The following is a 12,500-nucleotide window of genomic DNA, read 5'->3' as shown; positions in this document are numbered from 1 at the left end:
CACACACACACACACACACACACACACACACACACACACACACACACACCTTAATACCTGCGCTAAGCCTCCTTCACATTATCCCCCTCTCCTGCTAATATGCTAACGAGCTTTACTGCGCGGTGTTTCTAGCGGTGCTACCACCCATTGTGTTTCTTTCAGCAGCCATTGGCATCGAACCACCTGTCCTGCGTGTTGTAATCAGTGTTGCCAGATTGGGCGGTTACCTGCCCAATTGGGCTACTTGAGATGGCCGTCTGCGGGTAAAAACGGGAAAAATGGGCCATTTGGCGTTTTTTTTTTTTCTGGCAGTTTTGGGCCCATAGCATTCAAAGCAATTTGTTGAAATTGGGCGGAATTTAGCGCACACATCTGGCAACACTGGTTGTACTGTACAATGTTGGCGCCACTTCAGCAAGCTTACGTATGTCTGCATGTTCTGTTCTGTACTGTACTGTACTCTGTGCTGTAATGTAATGTACGCAGGTCTAGGAGCGTGCCCGCCCGCCCGCCCGGCTTAAGGCCACACTCTAAGCATGCATAGCCAACATGGTGGCATGCCAGGGCGTCATAAGATGATACGTTGACTTGAACCGTCGTCTATCACGCTTGTGCATCATGCTTTAGCAAAGTGTTTCCCAACCTTTTCTGTCTCGCGTACCCCCTAAGCCTCTTAGTTGTGCCATGAGTACCCCCTAATTCATGTTCTATATCGCTTTCTCTGTCCTGATGTGACTGTTCAATACATTTGTTATAATAATAAAAATTTTCCAAGTACCCCCTGCAGTGTGCTCGCGTACCCCTAGTGGTACATGTACGCCTGGTTGGGAAACACTGCTTTAGCACGTTAACTAGTGCTCCACAACACCCTGTGGCAAGTTAAGTTAAGGCATGATTTTGGTTAGGGCACAATTTTGCCACAATTTCACCAATTCCCTGTTTTGTTTCGCTGCTCTTGGCAAAAGTAAAACAGCAGAAACGATGCTTTACTGACAGGTTAGGGTTACCCATGGTTTTGGTCAGGGCGCAGCAGAGCATTTTCGCGTTTAGCAACAGAAATTCGCCGCTGCAACAGATATACGCAGACACAGCGGGAAAAAAACGTGCAAACCTCACGATGTGACAAAAGGGCTTTCCGGCGGCGTTGAGGAACCACAATTAAAACTTGCAAAGGTGTCGCACGTCAACGCGGAATGCACTTTTTTGCAATTATGTGAAACAAATACGCCTTTGCGTGTCCAGAATGGCGCTATGTCGTTTCTATGAGCTTATGGGATACATCCAGCCCCTGCAGAGCAGCGTAGTTAGTACATAGTCTAATCCAGGGGTTCCCAAACTTAACCATGTCAAGCCCCCCCCCATACACCGGTAGATCTCAGCTAAGGCCCCTTCTAATATAGAAGGTGTTTTTTTTAAACTTGAGAAAGGCCACACTTGCCGAAACGTTGTTTCTGTACATACAATTCAGCACGATGGACAAGAGTGTGCGGTACGGTATCTTCCTCTCTGAAAGTGAACTTGCACCCGCTACCTGCACCTCGAAACCTCTGGTGTGCATTGGTTTCCTCTTCCAAATAGACAGTCAGGCAGGCTAAGCTGTGGCCACAGTGAGCTGAAAACCTCAGAGTGTTCTCCAGCCACGTCTCTGGAGGAAGTGCTTATCGCTCAGGAAACAGGCCCTTCAGACACCCCAGACTGAGCAATCACGTGCACACACACACACACACACACACACACACACACACACACACACACACACACACACACACACACACACACACACACACACACACACACACACACACACACACACACACACACACACACACACACACACACACACACACACACACACACACACACACACACACACACACACACACACACACGCACGTACACGCACACACACACACACACACACGCACACACACGCACACACACCGGTATGTACGTACGTACACCTCACGCAGGCACGCACAAAAACACACAATCACTAAACAACAGTGTGTTGTTTTTTCTTTTGAAAGAGAACATGCATTGGTCACAATGGTCCAGGCCAAAATCCACTGGTGGACATTGTGGTCCCGTGGCCCGCGAGTGCTTTGCCTGAATGTTATTGCAGCATCCTACTGTACATCCTCTGTGGTTCAGGAGAAACACACACACACACACACACACACACACACACACGCACACGCACACACACACACAGACGCACACACAAACAGCATCCTACATCCTCTGTGGTTCAGGAGAAAGGAGAAGAGCTCTTACGCTCCCCGGCCGCTCTCCTCAAAATACCGGCCACATAAATCCTTTCCAAAGCCTCTGGTGGTGCACTGACAACAAGCCTACACATTTGTCAACCATCAGGATGCCGTTCCTACTACTACCGGTATCGGTATATGGTCAGTTTTGGCCAACTCTGAAGTAGTTCAGGGGACAATTTGCAGCTGTGTGTTTCTTTTCCTTTAGTTTGCCATTGTTGCAGTGCACCATTGGTGCGCAGTGCGCCACACAAGTTAAATGGAGTCACCAAAAAAGAGTAAAGGGAATGCTTCAGTTCACTGGGTCACTTATCTAAGTAGTAAAAAAAGGGTGCTCATCAAAAAAAACTTGGGCATCCAAACAGCCATGAAAAGATGAAAAGCAACTTTTGAGGCACTCCCTATAAAAGTTAAAAGGCCTTTATAAAACTCTGGCTACGTGCCTACACGTTTCGACACATTGTCTTCATCAGGGCATGGAGACACATTACAGAAAAAAAAACATGCTGATCAATCATCAGGTAGACCAGTGTTTCTCAACAGGGGTGCCGGGGCTGATAAATAAATTATGTAATAGAATACATATTTGTCTAAATTGATACGTTAATGCTAGTCAGTGGAATCTTTCATCTTCCATTTACGCAAAATGGCTCAGCTAGCTGCAACTTTGAACGTAGGTCGTGTGATGTCTCCAAATGTGTTACTTTTCTAAGCTTGTGTGGTATCGGATGCGATGCCATGTTACGGCTTGTTGGTTTGGGGTGCCTTGACATTTTTCATGAATTGAAAGGGTGCCTCGCCTAAAAAAAGGTTGAGAAACACTGATGTAGACCATCATAACTTCATAAAACACACTCACTGCCGAGTGTGAGACTTTCTTGCTCACTCTGACAAGCATGTGTGTGCATGTACGCGTGTGTGTGCTTGTGTACGTGTGTGCTTGTGTGTGCTTGTGTGCGTGTGTGTGTGTGTGTGAGAAATCATGGGTGTGCAAGCTACTGACGTCAGCAGCAGTGACGACGACAGGTAACGAGCACGACTCATGGTCTCATATGGGGTTGGGAATCGCACCTCTTGCTCAAGCACCAGTGGAAAATCAAGGAAATACACACACGCACACACACACACACACACACACACACACACACACACACACACACGCACACGCACACGCACACAGTATGCACGCACACGCACACAGTATGCACACGCGCGCACACGCGCGCACACGCGCGCGCGCACACGCACACGCACACGCACACACACACACAACAGTCACACAAACACACCTCAATGTCCCTCAGGGCCTGTACCTGTGCTGCCAATATCGATTAATCACCAGCTCCGCCTGTTGTGCTGTGCAAAGCCTTCTGCCCAGTGGTGTAGTGGGGATTTTTAAAGTGGGGCTACGCGATTTATTTATTTTTTAAAGTATTTTGGGGCTTTTCAGCCTTTATTAGTTTTTGAGAGACAGGATAGTGGAGGAGAGACAGGAAGTGAGCTGGGAGAGAGAGATGGGGAAGGACCGGCAAAGGACCCGGACCGGGAATCGAACCCGGGTCGACCGAGTGGTAAACGTGTGCCCTATCAGCCACGGTAGGGCCAGGGGTACGCGACTTTTAACGTCATCAAATAATTAGGCAACTTATCATGTCAAACCCCCCCAACTGTCCTTAATCTACCGTCATTGCTTCTCCGTTTTCATCTGTTTGGTCAATCACCTGCAATACTGCTATGTGATCATTCCTTTTTGTATTCAAACATGGGCAGAAGAATTAAAAATAAAATTATAAAATTAAAAATTAAAAATCTCACTTCAGGAGAAGTGGGTGGACTGCGTACCCCGTGTACCGCGCCCACTACACCCCTGAGCATGCCCAAACAAACAGCCATGACTGGGATGCTCAGCTGTGTAGAAACCTGCCCCTTCTGCATGGAGGTACGCCCTCAAAAATGGAAACTATTCCACACATCCTGTAAACAGGGGTTGTGTGCGTGCGTGCGTGCGTGCGTGCGTGCGTGCGTGCGTGCGTGCGTGCGTGCGTGCTTACTGTATTTTTTTAACTTCCACAAAAAGTGTATGCAAAGTGTGTATGCAAAAGGGTGCACATAGGTGTTTGTGAGTATTTGTAGACAGACTGCTATTGCTATATATATGCATTGTTATTATTTACTAGGCTTTGAGTCAGTGGTCCTGACCTTGGCGGAGTTCTACTGCCCTCTACCCACCTCGACCTCTACCGAGGCAAGGGGGCAGTAGAGGCAACACAGGGCAACTCAGGCAAGACATGCGCTGCTATACGATTTAACCTTCAGTCACGCACTACGTCTACCTTAACTGACGGAGTGTGTTTTCTGCACATGGTCTATCCCAATTCACAGAATGTCTTTTTGCACAATTACCTACAACATTTTTTACGTTTTTTTACATATTACTTTTTAATATTTTTTTTCTTTACTATTTTTATTTTTATATTCCCCTCCCTGACTATTCCTGTGTTATTTGTGTCTTGAAATGTCCATGTGGGCATTTGTTTATTTGTGTATTTATGTAAGCTACTGGAAACCTGAATTTCCCCCTGTGGATTAATAAAGTTACTCTACTCTACTCTACTCTAATCTACAAGGACCCCATAGATCTGTCCAGAGTTGTAGCTCTTAGCGGCAAACATTGCACTACATTTAGCAGGCACTGCTTTTCACCTCTTAAAAAGTTAACACTTTACTCACACACACATACACATACAAACACACACACACACACACATACAGACACACACACACGCACACACACACACACACACACATACACATACAAACACACACACACACACACATACAGACACACACACACGCACACACACGGTGCAACTATATAGTGTGTAGACCATACAGCGAAGAAATAGCATGACAAAAAAAATCAACAATATGACAACACACATTCTGATTTCCTCCTCTATTTTAGCCACATCACCCTTCCCAGCTCAATTCATAAAAGTCAAGTAAACCCCCACGAAGGCATCAGACCTGACCTCGGAGTTAATTAATGATGCTAGTTAATGATAAATAAAGATAGGCACGTCCTAGTCGTTAGCATAAAGTCACTCATTAACATCCTTCCCCGGGTGCAGTGTTTACCGAGTGGCATTTGGAATGTTTGGACAAACACAAACTGGAACTTTGCAAAAAAAAAAAAAAAAAAACGCTTGGTAACCAGGGTGACTGACTGACCTCCACGATGCTGCGCAGATCCCGGACGTACATGCGCTCCGTCTCGATGATCTCCATGACGACGCGGTCCAGGTAGGTGAGCTTGGGGTTGGGCGCCATGGCTTTGGCTGCGAAGGGCGAGAGCGGCGTCTGCTGCTGACTGGCGTCTTCCCTCTCCTCTTCTCCTCCTCCTCCTCCTCCACCTCCTCCCCTTGGTCCTCCTCTTTCTTCTCCTTCACCTCCTTCCTCAGTGGGCCCCGCGGCGTCCAGGCTGTGGTTGCTAAGCTGGGGTTGTTGCCGGGCGGGGCTTAGGTCCTGGTGGGGACAGAGGTCAAGGTCTAAGTCCGGCGGTCGCCCTCCGCCTCCTCCTCCTCCTCCTCCTCCTCCGCCGCCTTCACCTCCACTTCCACCTCCTGTGCTGCAGGGGGGGCTGTCGTCTCGTGAGGAGCCCGAGGAGCCGGATGAGAGGGTGGACACCAGGCTCACCGGGCGCTGGCCACTACCACCACCGCCGCCACTGCTACTTCCGCTGCTGCCACCGCCGACGCTGCCACCCACCTCGCCACAGTCCGACAGCGTGGCCGTGGACGAACGCTCATTGCTGCCCACCGAAGCCGTGGACAGCCGAGGGGACTCTGTGATGAGAGGATGAGAGAGAGAGAGAGAGAGAGAGAGAGAGAGAGAGAGAGAGAGAGAGAGAGAGAGAGAGATACAGAGAATTCATTTAATTGAATCAAATTTAAATATGGAGGGGGATCAACAGATCAACAAAACGTGATGGACAGAACATGAGAGAATAAATGATAAGAGTGTGAGAGAGAGAGAGAGAGAGAGAGAGAGAGAGAGAGAGAGAGAGAGAGAGAGACATAGACAGAGACAGAGACAGAGAGAGAGAGAGAGAGACATAGACAGAGACAGAGACAGAGTAATAGACAATCATGGACAAAGACAGAGAGGAATCGACAACAGAGTAGGGAGGGTGGAAAAATAGGTTGAAAAAGTACAATCTAACTCTTTTTTTAATGTCTTGGGCTTTCATTTCCACACACAGACAAACGGGGGAAAGAATTCTTCCCATTACAGTCAGACCAGATTAATCCATCACCAACCAAGAGGCGTCCGTAACCCATCAGACCCAGAGTGCCAATCAGTGATGTAAGAATAATCACGACAGCGTGCAGCGTCTACTCAGGCCTTCTGCTTCCCCTATACCAGTGGTTCCCAACCTATGGGTCGCCAAAGATCCACAGTGGGTCGCGAAGCCCTTTTGATTCTAAGGTGTTTAATTTTAATACCATATATAGCCCATGTTGAATAAATGACAAAGGTATTTACACCAATGATTAGAAGCAACAAAATGTAAGTGATACATTAAACACTTATTCTATAAATTCAAATTGAGGAATAAAATGATAACTAATGAGTTTCCGCAGGAAACAGAGTATCATGTGACTCTCTCGTGCGGGCGCTCGCATGTTTGGGTCACCAAAGGACTGGGGGAGAAATAGGGCCCGGGCACTTTTGGATTAAAGGGGCCCCTCATGGAGGAGAAATAGGGCCCGGGCACTTTGGCTTAAAGGGGCCCCTCATGGGGGAGAAATAGGGCCCGGGCACTTTAGCTTAAAGGGGCCCCTCATGGGGGAGAAATAGGGCCCGGGCACTTTGGATTAAAGGGGCCCCTCATAATTAGCGGCGCAGAACTGGGTGAGCGGTTAGGGCGTCAGATTTGCATCCCAGAGGTTGCCGGTTCGACTCCCGACCCGCCAGGTTGGTGGGGGGAGTAATCAACCAGTGCTCTCCCCCATCCTCCTCCATGACTGAGGTACCCTGAGCATGGTACCGTCCCACCGCACTGCTCCCCATGGGGCGCCACTGAGGGCTGCCCCCTTGCACGGGTGAGGCATAAATGCAATTTCGTTGTGTGCAGTGTGCAGTGTTCACTTGTGTGCTGTGGAGTGCTGTGTCACAATGACAATGGGAGTTGGAGTTTCCCAATGGGCTTTAATTTTAAAGAACTGACTTACCGGTGGGCCCCGCACTCTCGTGGGCCCCTATTTTCAGAATTTTTCTATTTATTCTTTTTTTAATACATTTCTGAAAATAGGGGCCCACGAGGGCGCAGGGCCCACCGGGAAATGTATGCTATGCCAGATGGCCAGTCCTCCTCCTATACTGTATAAGCTCCCCCTCCGCATACCGCAATACTTAGCGGGTCTCTCCGAATCACCCCAGGAATGCCCTGCGTTGCCAGAGCGTAATTGCTGGCCCCCTTTTCCACTGCATTGCATTGTCTGACTGCACTGCCTCCACATCCCCTCTTCCTTTGAGAGGCAGAGTCTTCTGCCTTTTGTCCCAAACAGACGGAAGAGGAGGAGTCACACACACACACACTCACACGCACACGCACACTCACACACAAAGCAGAGGAGTCAACACACACACACACACACACGCACACGCACACGCACACACACACACACACACACACAAAGCAGAGGAGTCATACAAACACACACACACACACAAAGCAGAACACTGAAAAACAAAGACTCAGACACACTCAGACACTCAGACACACACACACATATATATATGTATATATATATATATATATATATATATATATATATACATATACATATACATATATACATATATATACATATATATACATATATATACATATATATATATATATATATATATATATATATATATAGAGAGAGAGAGAGAGAGAGAGAGAGAGAGAGAGAGAGAGAGACAGACAGACAGAGAGACAGACAGACAGACAGACAGACAGACAGACAGACAGACAGACAGACAGACAGACATAGACATAGACACACAGAGAGAGAGACACCCTCACATACACACTTTTTTGTGGTCTCCAAACACTCATTCTCAGGGCATATTCAGTGATTCATCATACACTCCATCCAATATCATGACATTTCTATTAACTTTTTTTACAGCTAGACTTGTGATTGTTTTTGCAGTGTGATAAATGCTTTCCAAACCCAGTTGTTTAGAGAGCCCTGTTTGCCTTTGTATACATTATGGGTTTGCCCAAACTCAGACCAGTAAATATGAGAGATGCCTTTCAAATATTAATAAACTACCGAGACCACAAAGCCTGGTGACTAATCAGGGGAAAGCGATAAGGACGTGTTGACGCACAGTAGACGATTAATCTGACTTTACTGGATACAAAAACACAGTTATTGTAACAACAATACTGCATTTAGGAGGCCTCTCTACCACAAGCCACATAGGACACTTAGAGCAAACGCTAAGTAGTTTATTAAAAGCTATGACGCACTACATTTTGTATGAGCAGGGTAACAGATCTGTCTGTGGTTCGCATTAGGGGTGTCACGGTATGAGGTTATTGTGACCCAAATTATCAAGGTTTTCGGGATTATCACAGTAATTTTGAAAAGTTTTGTTGAATATGTAATGCGTAGAAAGCATAGATAGTCCTACACAAACTGAAATAGTTCCGAAAAGGTGCAAGGAGTGCTCAATTTATAAAAAAAATTAGACAATACCCTCAAAATCCCATGTTTAAAGGCACAATAGATGAATTGCATTCATTCTGACTAGGGATGGTACAAACCGCACCGAAAACCGAAACCGTACAATTCACACACCATACCGAACCGTGAAATGCAGTCCATAGCAAACCGCAATTCATGTACCGCCCAGAAAAATATGTAAAACAGAGATTCTAGGAGCACATTAGCATATGAGACCAATCAGAGGATGGCACAATTAAAATCACACCATTTTCACATTATAAGCCTATAAAAACCATATGTAGGATATTTAGTGATAAGTCTGATTCTATTAGCCACTTGAAAGAGGGCATTTGGAATGCTCAGGCAGCGTACATCAGCTGACAACAGCTGATTCAACTTGCACAACATCACATTATAATTGCAGTTATATAAATATGGTTTAATATTCCCAGTGCACCATTTATCATGAACTAAAAAGAAAGAACCATAGAGAACCGAAAACCGTGACCTTGATACCGTGATATGAACCGAAACGTGAATTTTGTGAACTCTTCCACCCCTAATTCTGACGGAAATGGATACAGTTTGTACTTTTCATTGTAGAAATGAATTGCGGAAAGGCTCATGGTGTCATACTGTACGGTACAGTAGTGTCAGCACTTTTCACAGCGGTTTAACGGTATATCGGTTATCGTGACACCCCTAGTTCGAATGAAACATTGTGAATACTTAATGAGTCCTCCCTATACTGTGCTGTGGTTCGAATTATTAAAATGATAGCGAAAGCCTAACTGGGGGAAAACTCCAACTCCCACCGTCATTGTGACACAGCACACATTGCTCACAGCACACAATGAAATTGCATTTATGCCTCACACGTGCAAGGGGGTGGCCCCCCAATGGCGCCTCAAGGGAGCAGTGAGGTGGGACGGTACCATGCTCAGGGTACCTCAGTCATGGAGAAAGGATGGGGGAGAGCACTGGTTAATTACTCCCCCCACTAACCTGCCGGGTCGGGAGTGGAACCGGCAACCTTTGGGATGCAAGTCTGACGTCCTAACCACTTACCCATGACTGATGAGCACCGTGGGGCAGACCATTACATGGATCATTACTCTGGTGTGGTCGCATTTCTTCCGAACCAGATATGGCTATTGTCCTCAAACATTGCGAATACTCACAAGTCCTCTGGGATGATGAGGAAAGTTTGTGTGTGTGTGCGTGTGCGTGTGCGTGTGCGTGTGTGTGTGTGTGTGTGTGTGTGTGTGTGTGTGTGTGTGTGTGTGTGTGTGTGTGTGTGTATGTGTGTGTGTGTGTGTGTGTGTGTGTGTGTGTGCGCGCGTGCGTGCGTGCGTGCGTGCGTGCGTGTGTGTGTGTGTAAATGCTGACACACCATGCTGTCAGAGGCATAATAACGTCTGGGACTCGATACTCATGATGACTCTCTCATCGTCCCTGGTTTTCTCTCACTCGTACACACACAAACACTCACACACACACACACACTCGCACACACACTCGCACACACACTCGCACACACACGCACACTCACAGTCACTCCCTAATAAACATGCCTAGACTCAATTCAGATGAATGGCAGAGCAATTGGAATCTTACATAACAGCACCTGGGTCAAAGACGTCTTTGTCATTCTGTGTTACGGACACCTTCCGCCGACTGTAATTGCAAAAAAAACATGATTTTTAAATTGTTTCAAGTGAATGGATGACAGCCGAGGCTTTCATGAATTCCCTGTAACAATAAATAAATAAAAAGAGTCATGTTTTTTACTGTTACAGTCAGCAGAAGGCATCAGTTACACTGAATGACAATGCCATTTTGCACGACTTTGACCCCCCTACAACTTATTAGTAAGGGCCTGTACACCGTTAACACACACACTGACACGGCATCATAGACATATGTTGGTAAGATAACGCACCAATTTGAGCAATCTATTGCGTAGATTGCAGTCTATTGCTATCGCCTTTGCATTCTACTCCACACACACACACACGTGCGCAGGCACACCCACCGCTGTGTGCATTAGGGCACTGATCAAACTTATGTGTCCCACAGACTGGAACCGTCTCACTGTGATATAGTCTAAATATACCAAACAAAAAAAGAAATAAAAAAACACACACTCACACACACTCACACACACTCACACACACTCACACACACACACACACACACACACACACACACACACACACACACACACACACACACACACACACACACACACACACACACACACACACACACACACACACACACACACGCACGCACGCCAAAGTCTCTCTGCCATGACGTCCAGCAGTATCCATTGTGTTTGTTTCGCAGGACCGTCACGTTCAAGCCTTCACGTTCAAAACATATCATTTCGTGTAAAAAAAATAAATAAATACATTTAAAAAAAAGGGGACAACAGTGTCAGTCCTCGGTATGTAAACAGCCATGCATGGCAACCACTTCTTTGGCAGTCAGCTGTTGCTACGTACCAATTATATCGCCTGACTTAAAGAATGTAGCTTTTTATTCTTTCAAATGTAGTTTTGGACTACCTTAAAATTCATGTGGTTAGCGTAGAAGCTTTCCCACGTTATTAAACAAGTACATGCGGTTATGCCATCCTTACTATGATGAATTACACCGCATTTCACATTATTACGCAAATGACATTTTTTTCCCTTTTCCCAAATAGTCAATAGAAATGACAGTCGTCATAATTTTCAAGTAATCAGCCATTAGAGTACAATTCAAAAGTTTTTGAATGAACCTTCCAATGATAACGGTATTTTTTTAAATAATAAAAAACTTAAAATGCCCAAAATGCTCTGTTCCAAATTATTACGCAAAACAGTTTTGTAGTGTTGTAATACAAATTTCTTTCTTTTTTTCCCATTTACATCAAAACAGTTGGCATTTGGTACCTTCTAAATTACATTTCGATGTTCAAAACTTGGTCATAAGCTGTAACTGGAATGCTGCGTTTAACATTGAAGTCAATGGCAGGGCATTGCATGGAAATTATGGAAGCCCAGATATCCTTGATGCTTTGCTCTCAGCTGTTTTTGTTTGTTTGGTCTGGTGACCCACACTTCACTCTTCAATATACCTGTAGATTTCCATGCCACGTGTAGGTGCTTTGGAGGTGATGACATTCAAACTCACCAGACATAGCATCCCATTCATTTTCAATGGCGTTTTATGTCTGGTGCGTTAGAATGTCATCACCTCCAAAGCACCTAAACGTGGCATGGAAATCTACGGGTATATTGAAGAGTGAAGTGTGGGTCACCAGACCAAACAAACAAAAACAGCTGAGAGCAAAGCATCAAGGATATCTGAGCTTCCATAACTCCCATGCAATGCCCTGCCATTGACTTCAATGTTAATCACAGCATTCCAGTTACTAAGACAAAGAGCTTATCACCAAGTATTGAACATCGAAATGTAATTTAGAAGGTACCAAATTCCAACTGTTTTGATGTAAAAG

General features: G+C 45.8%; 1 protein-coding gene across 1 annotated transcript in view; it reads right to left on the bottom strand.

Moving 5' to 3' along the window:
* LOC134468266 (pleckstrin homology domain-containing family G member 3) overlaps positions 1 to 12,500 on the bottom strand; it is a 164,682-nt gene that overhangs the window by 62,577 nt on the left and 89,605 nt on the right. Inside the window, exon 4 of the mRNA XM_063222209.1 lies at positions 5,499 to 6,112. Within this exon, the coding sequence (XP_063078279.1) occupies positions 5,499 to 6,112 (614 nt within the window). The remainder of the gene's footprint in view (positions 1 to 5,498; positions 6,113 to 12,500) is intronic.

The sequence above is a fragment of the Engraulis encrasicolus genome, chromosome 18 (genome assembly GCF_034702125.1).
Source record: "Engraulis encrasicolus isolate BLACKSEA-1 chromosome 18, IST_EnEncr_1.0, whole genome shotgun sequence".
NCBI classification, from domain to species: domain Eukaryota; kingdom Metazoa; phylum Chordata; class Actinopteri; order Clupeiformes; family Engraulidae; genus Engraulis; species Engraulis encrasicolus.
This window is presented reverse-complemented; position numbering and strand designations above follow the sequence as displayed.